At 43.0% G+C, this 16,464-nt stretch overlaps 1 protein-coding gene across 1 annotated transcript in view; it reads right to left on the bottom strand.

The window, feature by feature from the left end:
• Positions 1-7,131: 7,131 nt before the first annotated feature.
• Positions 7,132-16,464, bottom strand: part of Glyatl3 (glycine-N-acyltransferase like 3) — a 22,412-nt gene continuing 13,079 nt past the window's right edge. Inside the window, exon 6 of the mRNA XM_042266501.2 lies at positions 7,132-10,906. Within this exon, the coding sequence (XP_042122435.2) occupies positions 10,480-10,906 (427 nt within the window). The 3' untranslated portion in view covers positions 7,132-10,479. The remainder of the gene's footprint in view (positions 10,907-16,464) is intronic.

The following is a 16,464-nucleotide window of genomic DNA, read 5'->3' as shown; positions in this document are numbered from 1 at the left end:
TCACTAAAACATCATCCCAGGAATGTAAGCAGTAAATCTCTTAAGTCAGGGTCTTTTGTAAATAACCCGGGGTGAAGGAAAGGAGTTGAGGATTTAATTGCTAGTGGTTATTTTCTCTTATCTGTTAGTGAGATGAGCTAATGTTTATCTGCATTTATCATTGGATAAAAAGGCATCTTAGCTGGAATACTTTTGTCTGGAGAGTGGCCCTGGACAGATTTACGTTAAAAAAAAATAAACACAGCTGGGGGCAGTTATCTAATTACCACAAATGCAAGGGGAAAGTTGTGCCCAAGACTGAGATGCAATCATGAGATTGCATGTACACATAACATGGAGATGCATGGTAAACGGAGAGAATCATAGCTGTTATAGCGCAAGAAGTTTACAACGAGAGACAGCCAGTTCATTCAAAAGGCAGTAATTCCATAATGCCTTGCATCATGGTTTCCTCTAACACAACCCTTAGTGCTGATAGATTGACCTTCTGAACACTAGTTGTCTCCTACTGTACACTCCTATGGTCTTTTGCCACCAGGGGCTCTCAATACCACATTTTGTCATGCAGTGGTGTGGGCAAGGAAGAGATAATTCCTCACCCCTAGCCCCTTGTCCCTCACCACCTACAGCAGGTGGCAAATGCTGGTCACTAGAATGGGAGAGCCGACCCTGTCCTTCACTGGCTGAAGCACTCAGAAGAGTCTGCCCTGCACCTTGGCCCACAAAGCAGCATAGTAGAGCTGACCTTGTTGGGGGAGGAGGCAGGTGATGCACGGGAGATCTGGCGCACCCTTCATCTGTCATATGGTGGAGTGGGCAAGAGAAGACCTCCCTGCTTCCCTGCCCCTCTCTGCCTGTGGTGGGTGGGAAAGCTGGCCCTGGTGGTCATGAGAGCAGGAGAATTGGCATTGTACCTCACACAAGCAGCACAGTAGAGCTTGGTGGGGGTGAGGGGGTTGGGGGGTGCAGGTGAGCCAGCTGAAAGGGCATGAGAGCAGGAGAGCTGACCCCACACCCTCCCAGACATGTGGTGGCATGGGTGAGGGGAAGATGCCCTCCCCCCTTATCCCTTGCCACCTGTGGGAGGGCTGGTGCCACCCTTCACTGGCTGCGGCACATGGGCAAACAGGCCCTGCACCTCACCTGAGCAACACATTAGAGCTGACCCTGTTGGTAGGGACTCAGGTAATCCAGTCCTGTGGGAGAGCAGGAGAACTTGCCCCCTCTCTTGTATGCCATGTGATGGCATAGGTGAGGGAAATATGCTCCCCCCCAACCCCTTGCCAACTGTGGCAGGCAGGAGAACCAGCCTGCAGGGGGTCAGAGGACCTGAGAATGGAAGAGCTGATACTGTCCTTCATCAACTGCAGCAACTGGGAGAGCTGTAGCCCTCCCCTAAGCAAAACATTAGAGCTGAGCTGGCCCTGGTGGTCTGAGTGCCAGAGAGCCAGACCTGAGGGCCTAAGAGCAGAACTGCCCCTGCTCCCTGTGGACGGCTGTGTTGGTTGGGTGAGCTGGCCAGGAGAGTGCTGGAGAGCTGGCTTTGGTGGTAATGACGAGGGAAATCTGGCGAGCTGACCAAGCCAGCGACCACCCAGGTCCCAGAACCAGGGCCATGAGTTAGCCCACCCCAACACCTCATCTAGAAACTGTTGGGACATGTGAAAGGGCCAGACCTGCAGATCTAAAGCTTCAGGGTCTCTATGACACAGGACAACAACAGGACATCCAAGAGGCGTCCCAGTGAGGGCCCAATATGGAAGTACAGCAGAAGTCAGGGGCTTTGAGACCAACAATCCATTGCAGAGAACACTTACACATAAAGATGTATGGACTAAGGGGGACACTGTGTGATTCACTGGGCCACACTGGCTTCCACGCCGAGATTTTGTTTTTGTTGTTGTTGTTGTTGTTTTTTTGGCTATGCTTTTAAATTTCGTTTTGTTTTGGGGGGAGGTCACAAGAGCAGAGGGTGCAGGGGAGGGGATGGGGAGATGAATGGGATTGGGATTCATGATGTGAAATCCACAGACTCAATAAAAAAATAGAAAATAAGCTAGAACTAAAATCTGCCATCTAGTGTTCACTGTCGTAACTGCATTGGCTAACCACCTGCCCATCCTCTAATGTGCCCTGTATTCAACAGTCTCAAATTTCATGTACATTTTTGCCTTGGAAACACAGACCCGTTGAGTAAAGAGAAAGCTGGAGAGGGATAAATACATGGTGCCTATTCCTTTCATTTATTTTAAAACGGGAATAGAAGATGTGAACACAAAAGTTTCCTAAGGAAAAGGAAATCACCCAGGTAGTGAGCTAGGTTGAAACAGTGGTGGGTTAACGTGACAATGGATCCCCTGCTGAGGTTTATGTGGGATCTAGAAAAGAGGAGCCATATGCAGTTGACCTGTCCAATTGTATTTCAGTCTTCAGAAAGAGTAGAAGGCTGACACCAGGAAGAACAAGGAGACTCACAAATTGGTTGGAACTAATATAAAAAACAAAATCTTGAGCTTAGAGAAAGTGTTGGAAAGTGAACTCGTTTGCTGAGTCTACCTCCAGTAAAGCAGAAACATATGCCCACATTATGTTGCACCTCTTCTACTTTTGCGTTCCCCCACTGAAAATGTCTAAGCAACCATCGCCAACAAGAAGGAAGATATCATTGTTGTAATCTCGGCCATGCAATTCCATTTGCTTTTACTTTTGTTCTGAGTCCTAAAGTTTACCAAGGTTAGAGAAAAATGAACACACTGTAGGTCTAAGGTGGACAACTTCAAGGAACTGAATGTATAGTTACCTCGTTTGTTTCCTCAGAAGTCAAATCACTACACATAAACCATTAATTAAAACGGACCGAGAAAGGCCCAGCCTGTGTTCCCATTGAGATTCTTTCCCAGGGTGTGTGCTAATCTCTGCGTGTCTCCCTTTGCTACAGAAGTGTGAGACTATTTCGTTCTTGGTTGTTCCTGTCACTTTTCCTTGGTGGATCTCAGGAAGAGTGAATTCATTCTTTAGAAAATACTAGACGCTTACAAGACCCCGGGAAGGCCCATGCAGAACAGACAAGTGCATGTCTTGGAGAGATGGGGCTTGTTGCCTCTACCAACTCTTTGTATCATCATGCCCAGCCCTGGCTGCACCATACAATGCTTGTTACTACTTACCAAGGGCTCCTCTCCCTCAGTGGGCATCATTAAACTGCTTTCAGATCTATTTCCCTCCTCTGTATCTTTTTAGTTAAATTTTAACTCTGTAACTGCTTTACATTTACATGTGATATACTTTCCCTTATTAACATATTCTAATATGCCACATGAGTTCATCTGGTGGTCGCATTATATTTAATCAGTGTGCTGCTTTAAAAAGTATTTTCCAGGCCTGGAGAGATGGCTCAGCGGTTAAGAGCACTGACTGCTCTTCCAGAGGTCCTGAGTTCAATTCCCAGCAACCACATGGTGGCTCACAACCATCTGTAATTCGGTCTGGCACCCTCTTCTGTATACATAATAAACAAATCTTAAAAAAAAAATAAAATAAAAAGTATTTTCCCTTATAAGCAGTGCTTTTACGCAAATGTTTATATTTTGTTTTATAAAAAAATTTACAGGTAGCAGTTAGGTAAAAGGGCTGTACTTTTGTTAGATTCCAGCTCATTTTTTATTAATGATTTTTTTTAATTGTAGAATAACACAGATACATAGGTGTATTTGAATTGTTGTAACTTGATGGTTTTTCACAAAGTGAAACCTATCCAGGAAGTGCCGATATGCTGGAAGAAACCCAGCCCTTCTGAAGTATAGCACATTTCTGATAGCAAAAGCTGTCGACTACTTTTGCCTGGTTTGTTTTCAGGATTTATATAAACAGAATCATCTCTCTATAATCTTGTTTCTTCTCGATTTTCAGCACATTCATCTTTAAAGTACACCCTGGTGCAGCAGAGACTTCTCCTTTCATGGTCTTTTGTAGTTTTGTTTCATTTGAGACAATCTCATGGAACTTGGATGGGCCTCAAACTCATTGTGTAGCTGATGATGGACTGGGAACCTATCTCTACCTCCTGAGGAGTAGGATTACAAGCCTGCTCCACAACTCCAGGCTCTCATTTTGTGTTATTGACCCTCAGCAAAATTTCATAGCTTGATCATTTCTCATCTTGCAAATTTTTCTCTGTGATGGTCATCTTATGGCATTTCTCTGTCTTCCTTTGTCCATCATAGAGCCTTTGCCTCCACTCACCTTAAAAGTGATTTATTCAAGGTCTTGTTCTAAGCAGGTTTAGTGAGACTCCTGGTTTATTTTTGTCTGCATCATGATGATTCTTGACTATAATTTATGTCCTAGACTTCTCTTGTTTAATATTAAAAGGACTAGCCTTAATATTAATACTTCCCAGGGGCTCAGGAGAGAAAACTACGAATGGCAAGGCCTATTTTTGGGAAATAGAATCTCAGCACATCGAGCTCTTTAGTCCACTTGCTCTAATTCTTCTGGGATAACATCCTCTTTACACAGCTTCAGTTCTGTTCTCATGCCTAGCTCCTTTCTTGTTTGATTTCTCTCTATATTCAACTGCTGCTCCAAGTTCTATCTTAATTCTCTTGTCTTAATTCTGCCTCATCTAGGCCCTTTTCATCTCATTCTTACTCAGCTAGTACTTTCCCATGTGGCTCTTCCTCATCTTCTATCTCGTCCACATGTTCTCTCTGGTCAAAATCCTCTGCATCCCTCTCCCTTCTCTGCCTCTCAATTCTCCCCAAGTCTCTCAGGAATCCAGTTGTAAACCTAAGCAATAGCAATCCCCTGGTCGAGCAAGGTCACCAGGCTTGAATTCTACAGGGTCATAAAGGGAGGTAAGAATTGTCCTCAGGCAGTGACCATCAGGCCTTGTTTTATAACCCAAAATGGGAGTGGTAAAAGAGGAGGTCAACCGAGTGCTAATGACCGTTAGTATATCAAAGAGGGGATCTATGCACTCAGTCTACATTCCTAGAAGTGGTTAGGAAAGAAGTTAGGGGTCTATAAAGTTAGTAACACTGTAAGAAAGGAGAGACCGAGTTAAATTATGTAAAGTTATTTATGGTGGTATTTTATTTGTACTGAAATGTGATTTTATTTGTATGTTTAAATAAAGTTGCTCGGGGGTCAGAGCTAATAGCAAGCCATAGCAGAGCTGGGCATTCGTGGTGCACTCCTTTAATCCCAGCACTTGGTAGAAGAGCTAGGTAGATCTCTGTGTGGTCAAGGATACAGCCAGCATTGGAGACACACGCCTTTAATTTCAATACCATAGAAGACCTGGAGGGCTGTACAAACAGGCAGTGACGAGGCAGTCATGTGTTTGGGTTTACAACCAATGAGAAGGCAGAACAGAAAGACTATATAAAGACAAACACACAGGAAGTAGGTCTCTTTCGGAGAGGTCTCTTGGGTGAAGAGGCTAGCTGCAGCAGGCAGTAAGGCTCTTAGCTCTGATCTCTTGGCTTTCTTCTTTGCATTGGTTCTGTGTTTCTTATTTAATAAGACGGTTGGTTACATCTACAGTTATTACTTAAGGTCCGCCTGACCTAGGCAGTGTCTCCTTGTGGAATTTATATTAAATCAGGAGACTAGCATGTGGTGATTTGGACTGTTATTTCTGTTAGTCCTTGAAAGTAGCTAAGGGAGATATCTGATTCTAGTGCTGAAAAGGGAGAAACCTGTGGGCTGGGGGGAAGGAAGCCTTTCCTGAGGCTGTTCTCCAAATACCTTGAATGTATATGTCCAAAGAGTGATCAGTTCACACTGTTAGCAATTTTTAAGGAAAAATCAATTGGGAGAACTATGAAGGCACACATGATTTTCATAATAGAAGACAGCTGATATATAACAAGCCAAATAACACCAAATGCTCCTTGGAATTTGGCTTCCTCTGAAGGAATTCCTTGATCCCTTCAGGCAGTGCCATAGCCAGCTGAGTTCTTATGATATATTCCTGCGACCCATAGCAGACTTCTCTGTGCTTAAACCTTAACATTCAACTTGAGCCCTGTAGATGTATCCAACCGTCTTATTAAATAAGAAACACAGAACCAATGCAAAGAAGAAAGCCAAGAGATCAGAGCTAAGAGACTTACCCTGCAGCTAGTCTCTTAAACCAAGAGACCTCTCCGAAAAGGAGCTACTTCCTGTGTGTTTGTCTTTATATAGTCTTTCTGTTCTGCCTTCTTATTGGTTGTAAACTCAAACACGTGACTGCCTAGTCACTGCCTGTAAGTACAGCCCTCCAGATCTTAAAGGCGTGTGTCTCCAATGCTGGCTGTATCCCTGAACACACAGAGACTTACCTAGCTCTGCCTACCAAGTGCTGGGATTAAAGGTGTGCACCACCACCCCCATACTCTTGCTATGGCTCTAATAGCTCTGACCCCCAGGGGCAACTTTATTTATTAACGTACAATTAAAATCACATTTCAGTACAAATAAAATACCACCATAGAGCCCACCACTTCCTGTTTCACAACTCCAAACTCCAGTCTAAGACTGAACAAACGTTTTCACCCCTTCCAACGGTCTCTTACCCGGCCATTGTTTCTGGTCTTTGAAACACACCACCAGCTTGTCACAATGCTGAGAATTCAGCCATAATTGGCGTTTATCACTCATTATTCCTGAGAGCCCCTAAGCTCAGTCCTGACATTTCCTCTCTCGTAGCTCAGGTAACTGTCCACTTCTCATGCTCAGCTTTGCCAGCATCCAAACCCAAGCCACTATTGGCTCTTGCTTACTTACTAGCATTTCAAGTAACAATTAAGATTAAACTGTACTTTAAAAGTCTGCATTGGTTTATAGTACACAGTGAGAAAATAACATCTGTCACTCCTCCCTCACCCTTCCCTTCTTCCAGGCATTTCTCCATATATCTGCATATTCCTTAAATATGATTAAAACAGGGTTGCAAGTGGAACAATTAAATCCATCATGGCTCCATGTTAGGACAGAATGACTAGTGTAGTGAAAACTAGAAGGAAAAAAATTTACATATCGGGTTCAATATTTTCTGACAAAATTACATATTTAATGAGGACTGACATACTAAAATATGTTCCATTGTGTCTAACACATAAATATACAGACTCATATGATTTTGTATACTTGTATGAGCTTTAATTAAAGTATATAAAAATTATTTCCTATATATACAGACAATGAAGCTGAAAAATGCCCCAAAAATGGGGGTCCATTGTTAGAGGTAAACATTTTTGGAAACAGGGAGATAATGGAATCCTTTCTAGGAGGTTTCAGTGACATGATGCAAATCAAAACAACTAGAAGAGGAAACTTTGTTCCAGAAGGAACTGTGAGGGGTCATCTCAGTTTGTGTTCACAGCAAAGGGGAGAACCATCACTTGTTGAAACAATTTTTCCCAGGTCTGAGGGAAAAGCAGGGTGCATGCAAATAGAGTCCAAACCTTGGAAGGCAGCAGGAGAGAGACGTTAGTATCCTTTCTTCTACAACCTCGCTGTTCACATTGGCCTATGGTCATCTTCATTTTGCTACCAGTGGTGTTCTCATCCTTCTAAAACTATAACAACTACAACACAGCCCCCTCACTTAAGGCTCAGAGAACATTGCTGAAGAGGAGGGCAAAAGGATTTTAAGAACCAGAAGAGCAGGAATGAGATGGTGTCTCCTAGAAATGTCAGAGAAGCCACATCCACGATGTCTCACCAACATGGATGCCTAACCAAGACCTGAACAAGGACAGCACCAATAGACTGGGGGTGGGGGAATCGCATGGGGCCCCACCCTTAGACAAAGAACTATAGGCATGTATGGAATGCTGAGAGTGGGGGAAATAGTCTTCTTCAGGGAAGAGCAGCCCCCAATTGATTAACCAATACTAAGTCATCAGGTTTGTAATCATATACATCAAATAATATTATATGGACTGAGCAGATTGCATTTTTATATTTAGGAAAGTGTGTGTATAACTACAGTTAAAGCAATAGAAGTCATGATTTTGAAAGAGAGTTTGGGGTAAACTAGAAGGTTTTGTGGAGATATGAGAAGGGGAAAGTGATGGGATTATATTTTAATATGAAAAATAAGAAAAATTAAGAATATAACTAACAGGTTCTGTATTGCTATAATATGCTTCTCCGCTGACACAGTAAGCCAGATCAAGCCAAACTGAAAAAGTAAAAGAACAGGTTTATTTGAGCAAAGCAGCTCCCAGGTGAGTTCTCCAGTCCCAGAGATAGAGGCAGGAGAAGTCACTCACCCTAACTAAAGCAGGGAGGTTAAGTAGCCTGTAGGTGAAGGGTGTCCACCACAAGCAGGGCTTGTACCCAAGTATGGTCAAAACCTGAACACTTTAGGTGAGGGCTTGGGCTGCTGGCAACTTCAGGGGAGAAGCTGTTGCAAGAATTTAGAACTGGGCTTTTTGAAGCCTCTTCTTTGTTGGCGATTCTCTGAAAGGGCAGGGTTTGGAGAGAGAAAGATGGGGCTTCTCAGACTGTGCAGGAGTGAGCTGGAGATTCCAAGAGAACAATAACAACTAATAACACGGTGTAAGTGTACAATTTGCAATGCAACAGATTCAGATTATGTCATGATTTTGCCACTTACACATTGAATAATTTTTGGTGAGTCATTACCTCACTAATTCAGTAAGAGAACAGTTCTATCCTGAAGATTACATTATGTACATACAGTGTTTGGTGTACTTGTCAATAAGTGGTAGATCAATTATCACTAGGAAGAAACAAAGCAATAATAAATAGCACCAAGACTGAGGCAGGTGCTACTCATGTTGAGTCAGGGCTAAAGTTAATGAGCATCCCAAGGGCAGAAATTAGATCATGTTCTCCCAAGAGTTTTATGGACTCTTCTCTCCCTCTAGTACCAAGGATGAGTTTCTAGGTAACCATTGGGTAAGAATCACCTAAGAATAAATCCATGCTCAAGATGTCTGATTATTACCATATCCTGTACATCAACCATTTGTCTTCTTTTATCAGAATAAACACCAATACTTTGGATTTTGCCTTATTTTTATTGTTAGGATTTTTAAGTTCCATGGGATAGGGAGGCAGTGGTTTCTATATGGTGAAGTCAACCTTATTGAGTCTACATAAGTTCAGCCATTGCATTTATGTCCGCTCTCCTCATGATGCTCATCTTTTCCTTTACAGACCTTGAAAAATACATATGCCTAGACTAGTGGAAATTAAATTTACAAGAATGGGCAGCTGAGATGTCTTATCAGGTAAAGGTGCTGGTCACTGAGTCTGACAGCCTGGGTTTGAGCTCTGAAACCCACATAATGGGAACAGGAAATTAACTCTTACCCATTGTCCTCCGATTTACACACAGAGACCAAATAACATAAGAAAGAATCACAACAATAAAATAACAAAGCATTAATTTAATTATTTGAGAACTAAAATAAAAATTACAGAGTTCTGGCTTTTCAGTACTGACCATATTAAATGTAATCTTGAAGCATTTATTGTTTCTAGATATCAAATTTCTTCAATATAATAAGAGGATTAAAATTGATTGTAATGTCAAACTTCTAGGATTATAAAAATGCCTACAGAAAATATCTATGTAACATCTTATATGCCATTTTTATAACCTCATACACACCTATATGTGAATTTCAGATTTTCATGAAAAAGGAGATTATAATCCAGGTGTCTGGAACAGTCATGGGTAAGGTCTGCAACAGTCATGGGTCAGGTCTGGAACAGTTCATGGATAAGGTACAGTTCATGGGTAAGGTCTGGAACAATCATGGATAAGGTCTGGTCTACTGATCACAGTTGTTCACCTATCCAAGGCAAATGAGAAGGAACACTGGGAAATGCAAATTCTCAGGCCCTGCCCAGGTGCTCCCTGCATCAGGAGCTACGGGGGAGGGGTCGGCCTCTGTGCTGCAACCTCTCCTCCTGGTGATTCTGATAAACAGGAACCTGTGAGAACCACTACCCACAAACACTCCCAGGGAAGAACTATAGCTTAACTCTCTGCACCAGCAGTCAGTCACTGAAGGGGAAAATGGCAGGTCCCCTACCAAGAGCTTAGACAGGTTGCTCAGATATCCAGCTGGGACCAAGAGGATTTTACAGCAGGAGGGGCTGGCGTGGTTGGAGACTGTGGAGCAGGAGGCCAATGGCCCCACATTAAATCACTCTTTCTCATGCAGGCGTTTCTAACATAGGCCAGGAATGGCTGGATTTAAAGAATTCTTCCCTGCGGAGGGTCCTAACAGAGGACACACACCCTCTATTCTGAGACACACTTACTGGGACCCCAGCCCCCAGAGTTCTTGATGGTGGAAATCTAAGACAGAAACAGTTTCTCGGGGTGATCTTGCATACTTTTTTCAGGCCCCTTTCAATGACATGCTTCTCTTGGTTTAATTCACACTTCATTTAAAGGGGGGTATATGCTCAGAGAAAGTGGAATATTCTTGGAGTTTCTCTGAGCTAAAGGTGAGCTTGTCTAGAGAAAGACGCAGGGGTGAGAATAAGCCTGTGGAAACGACAAGGCAAGAACTCAGCATGGACACTCTTTAGGAGGTTTATAGAGGCCACGTTGTCGTCCAGGACGTTTCCCTGGGAGGGGAATCCACGGCTTTGCAACTTCCTGGCCAGTGTGAGGGCCACCAGTCGGCTGTAACCTTTCCTGCGATGGTCAGGTAGGGTGTAGCCATGACACATGGTGGCAAACTGGTCTGTGATACCCCAGGACACTGGGTTTCCCTTCTCATCACGCACACACACGCTGGGAAAGCAGGCGATGAGTTTGGCTAAGTATCGGAGGCACTGCTGGTTGCCGCCACGTGACCAAGTCCGGTTGAGGAGATCAGCATCTGAGACACTTAGGTAGGTCAGTCTCGGGGAAGGCCCAGCTCTAGGAAAAAATAAATAAATAAATGGGCTCTTGGAGTCACGTGACTACCAGTCGCTACGCTTTTCATAACGCATTTAAAATGAGAAATCATCTCCGAGACTATGTCTGGCTTTTTCAAGAATTTAAAACCTAAACACGTCCCACTTGAAAGACAAAACGTGCATACTCAGTTTGTTTTGGCCAGCTCTGCAGACTGCGGTGTGGCGGAGGCGGCTGCTGCTGCATCCCCACTGTCTGGGAGAGGGAGTACAACTTAACTTAGGTTTGGATTGTTTGCGTACTCACACAGGTTCTTAGGGTTCAGCCAGTTACCAGCAGGCTGGAATCACTCCCAAAGGAGGCAGACAGCTAGCTGATCAGGCCAAGCATGTGATTCCCTAGTTTGCTCTCACATGTGTGTCCTCCTGGATGGGTGGAGCATTGGAATCTCTTTTGATTTTGAGTGCTGCCAAACTCTTGAATCATTCCTTGCACAAATAAGCGAGGCTACAGTTAACACACACATCCATGTTTATTTACCTGTTATTATTATTATTGTTGTTGTTACTATTAATTTCACCCAGAATTGCCCTTAAAGGATGTTTGTGAAGTCTTAGGCAGTCCAGATTTTTTTTTTTTGAGCCCTAATATTTTGGGACTAAATTGTATTCTAGCATTCGGGATCCTTCTGCTTTTGCATAGCCAAGGCTAGAAAATGAATACAAGTCGCTATGCATATGCACATACTCGGAAACAATTAGCTTTGCCCAGTTTTCCCCCTGCTGCTCCTCTCTAGACTGAATATTCTCAGTTTTTCACTGGCCAATGTTTGCAGGACACTAACTTTTATTTATTTTAATTGTATAATAAAAGTGTCTAGTAATTTTATATGAAAAAGCCCTGATGTCAAGATAAAGTTCCTGGTACATTTTAAGAACTGAAACAAGGGGCTGGGCTGGAGAGATGGCTCAGAGGTTAAGAGCACTGGCTGCTCTTCAGAGACCTGAGTTCAATTCCTAGCACCCACATGCTGGCTCACAGCCACCTATAAGGAGATCTGATACCCTCTTCTGGCATGCAGGCACACACAGAGACAGAAAACTCATACACATAAATAAACTGATCTTAAGAAAAGAAAGAACTAAAACAAATTATAACCTATGTGCCTTGGAAGCCTTGGAATTTGCTTACATTGTGAATTAGTCAATACTACTTAGCCCATTGACTAGTAAAGACTCATACTGTAGCCCTGTTGTGGTTGTAAAAATGTATCTAATTCTGCCTTTCACTTTTCTTAGTGGCCATCAGCTGTAGGCTTGGCCAATCTTCTATTCAGGGGGGAAGAGGGGAAACTGACTTATGATTTTTCAGTTCAACTTTGAAAGTATACTTCAAAGAAAGGGCAGAGGACTTCAAGCACAAATATTGCTACAAGCAGAAACATTGCCAAGGCAAGGATCTCAGGCACAGTGTGTCACACGTTTGTACCCGAGGACCAAGCATGCAGAATACGGTCCACAGTTTGAGAATGGCTTTGGGGCTAAAGACAAAATGTCACTGCTATGTGGGATCACCAGACTAAGTCCCATACTTTGGAATGGACAAGGATATCTGGAATAAGATACAGAAGTATGGGGGAGATTGCAAAAGGAGGATTACTTCCAGAAGAGATTCCAGAAGGCAGCTATGCTCACTATTATACCACCAACACACCATGGTAAAAGGCTGTGTACAGCAAAAGAAACAAGACAATGAAGGGAAACCCTGAAGAATGGTGAACGCACTGGAAAATTATACTTGTGGTAGGTGTCTAATATCCAGAATACACAGAATGAGGGAAACCCAATGGGGATAAAACCAAATAACCCCATTTAGAAATGATCAGCGGGAGTAGAATCAAGATGGCGGAGACAAGCAGACGCAGGTAGGCCTGTGGCAGCGGCCCGCGGAGGTAGACAGGTCCGGCGGCAGTGGCTGACAGGGACATTTAGGCCCAGCGGCAGCTGGCAGAGGCATTCAGGCCCAGTGGCGGCCCACAGAGGTGGACAGGCCCTGCGGCAGAGATAAGCAGACGGAGGTGGACAGGACTGGTGGCGGCGGCCGACAGAGACATTCAGGCCTGGCGGCGGCCCACAGAGGTGAACAAGCCACGTGGCAGAGACAGGCGGACGCAGGTCGGCGACTTGCGGAGGTGGAAGGCCCTGGTGGCAGCGGCCGACAGGGACATACAGGCCCAGTGGCAACTGCAGAGACATACAGGCCCCGTGGCAGTTCGCAGAGGTGGATGGGCCCGGCAGCAGTGACAAGCAGAGGTAGGTAGGCCCGTGGCGGCTGCAGCCCACAGAGACATACAGGCCCATTGGCCACCCGCAGAGGTAGACAGACCCAGCAGCAGCTGACAGGGACATACAGGCCCAGCGGCGGAGACAAGTGGACGCAGGTGGGCCTGTGGCGGTGGGCCACAGGGGTGGACAGGCCCGTGGACGGAGAGGGGCGGACACAGCTTGGAACGGGGACGCCCCTAGCCCCAACACCTGGGGAAGAGGCTATCTCCATGGATCGGAATCAGGGCGAGTCTGGACACTCCGTCTGGGGACAACCCAGGGCCCAACTGCTGATCCTGTGAAACCCAACAACTTGGAGGTGTTGGTGAGACTACCCTGCTCAGCTGAAACCCATCTCGAAGAGGATTCAGATGCCTACAGTTTGAAGTCTGAAGAAACAAGATCAGCTGAGGAGTTGACAAATGAACAAAACGTGACCTGGGAACACAGAAGAAGGCGCTACCCAGTCACCAAACCAGATCACGAGAATCATAAGTATATAATTCACCAACTGAAATCAGCTGTCCCTGAAGAAACAGCCCAATAGCACCAATTTAACCAAGAACCCCTACTAAACCAAGACTAAAAATTAGAACAAGAGAGGCACTCTCAGACACAGACACCACCTGCACTGCACAGAGGAAAAGATGAGTAGACGCCAGTGCAAAAATACAGGCAACAACATAAAGACCTATATGGCAACATCAGAACCTAGTGATTCTACACCTGCAAGACCTAAACATACCATGACAGAAGAAACAGAAGAGATCAACCCTAAAAATGACTTTAAGAAGATGATAGAGGCCCTTAAAGAAGAAATAAAACATTCCCTCAATGAGGAAATAAAAACTTTCCTTAAAGAGGAAATGAAAAACTACCTTAAAGAGGAAATAAAAACTTTCCTTAAAGAGGAAATGAAAAACTCTCTTAAAGAGGAAATAAAAACTTCCCTTAAAGAGGAAATGAAAAACTCCATTAGAGAGGAAATTAAAAACTCCCTTAAAGAAATGGAAGAAAAAACGAACAAAAAATGGGAAGAAATCAAATCAAGCCAAGAAAAAGCAATTAAACAGATGAAACAAACATTCCAAGATCTGAAAAATGAATTTGAGACAATAAAGAAAACACATGCTGAGGGAATGCTGGAAATAGAAATCCTGACTAAACGAACAGGAACTACAGAAAAAAGCATAACCAACCGATTGCAAGAGATGGAACAGAGAATCTCTGACACTGAAGACATGATAGAGAAAATAGATTCGTCAGTCAAAGAAAACACTAAAGACAAAAAAGTCATAACACAAAACGTCCAGGAAATTTGGGACACCATGAAAAGACCAAACCTAAGAATAATAGGGATAGAAGAAGGAAAAGAATACCAACTCAAAGGCACAGAAAATATATTCAACAAAATTATAGAAGAAAACTTTCCTAACCTAAAGAAAGAAATACATATGAAGATACAAGAAGCTTACAGAACACCGAATAGGCTGGATCCAAAAAAAAAGTCCCCTCGCCACATAATAATCAAAACACTAAACACACAGAGCAAAGAAAAAATATTAAGAGCCGCAAAGGAAAAAGACCAAGTAACATATAAAGGTAAACCCATCAGAATAACACCAGACTACTCAATAGAGACTATGAAAGCTAGAAGATCATGGACAAATCTCATGCAGACACTAAGAGATCATGGATGCCAACCCAGACTATTATACCCAGCAAAACTCTTAATCACCATAGGCGGAGTAAACAAAATATTCCAGGATAAAACCAGATTTAATCAATACCTGTCTACAAACCCAGCCCTACAGAAAGCACTAGAAGGGAAAATTCAACCCAAAGAAGCTAAACACATCCATGAAAAATCAAGCAATAGATAATCCCACACCAACATACACCACAGAAGAAACAAGCTGGTGTAGTATCCTAATATCTAGAGAAAAAGGATGTTTCAAAAGAGAAGAAGTCTTGTGGCAATGCCTCAGTGGTCCAGGTAACTACCAGAACTCGGAAAATTTGGTTGAACTTGGGATTGACTGGGAGGCCAAAGATTTAAAAAGCAGAAGATTCTCTCAAGACACAAGTTGTGTGATAATAGTGTGTTTTGTGTGTGTGAATGAGAATTTGTAAATGTTGAATTCTAGGCTTCGACAATCATTGTCAGTGCAGATTAAGCTGCAAGTATTTATGCTTTAAAACTTAAATTATAAAGCTAGTTACATCTTTCTAACAACTAGTTTTAATGTTTATGAGCATATTTTACCTACATTACCTTTTCAGGATGTTGAGAAAGATGCATCACAAGCAAAGACTGGAGGCTGGGGGCTAGATGGTTTTGAGGAAGAGGTCTTGGTGGACTCTTTCATAGAGCAAAGGGAAGCAATGCCTTCTGGGAAATGAGCTAAGTTTTAATCTAGTCTTTAGGATTAGAAGTCAAAAACAAAAATATTAAGGAAAGGAAAACCTAATTGATCTTTGAAGTATTGTTATATGGAATTGAGTGGGACTTTTGAGGCCTTTCTTCCAGAAAACAAGGACTTGGTTGTCAGGCCTATATTAGGCCTAAACCTTGGTGCCATGTAGTTGTACTTAAATCATTTCAATGGAAAGTGTCTTAGTGATTGGAACTTCTAATGCAGTTTGGAGTTTGTCTATTTGAAAAATGTGATATTTGTATGGGATTGTTTGAATCTTGTTTTCTGGTCCCTCCCCATCACCACTCTCATAGTCTGAAGGTAGATTTTTCTCTTGATAAAGGAACAAAAAAGGTGAACATCTTGTTTATAAATAAGTATCTAGTAACTAGTGGTAAACTTGAAATGGTAGAATTCTTTAAAGCCTAATTCTAGATAGCCTTAAGAAAATATATCTTAATTACTTTTGAACCTGTATTCACCTTGTTTTTTTTCAAATATCTTAAGTTATATTTTCTTTTTCAGAGCTGCTTCTTATTTGGGGCTACTTTTTTTTTTAATTGAGGCATAATTCATAAAAGGGTATATTGTTTTGATGAGACTTTTTACAACTGTGGCTGGATGTCTTTCTTTAGTCTTCCAAGAAGGGACATTTTACTTTTTTAGAGTTACTTTTTCAAGTCATGAGGTCAACAACTTGGACTACTATGCATGTAAGTGCTAATGCAAATTAAAGCCCAAGTTGACCTCCAGCAGCAGTTCATTCTATGTTGACAGTGAGAGAACACTTTGCCTGGGGACTGAAATGCTGAAGAAACCCCTCCCCCTATTTTGTTTT

This window comes from Peromyscus maniculatus, chromosome 21, assembly GCF_049852395.1.
Source record: "Peromyscus maniculatus bairdii isolate BWxNUB_F1_BW_parent chromosome 21, HU_Pman_BW_mat_3.1, whole genome shotgun sequence".
Classification (NCBI taxonomy): Eukaryota; Metazoa; Chordata; class Mammalia; order Rodentia; family Cricetidae; genus Peromyscus; species Peromyscus maniculatus.
This window is presented reverse-complemented; position numbering and strand designations above follow the sequence as displayed.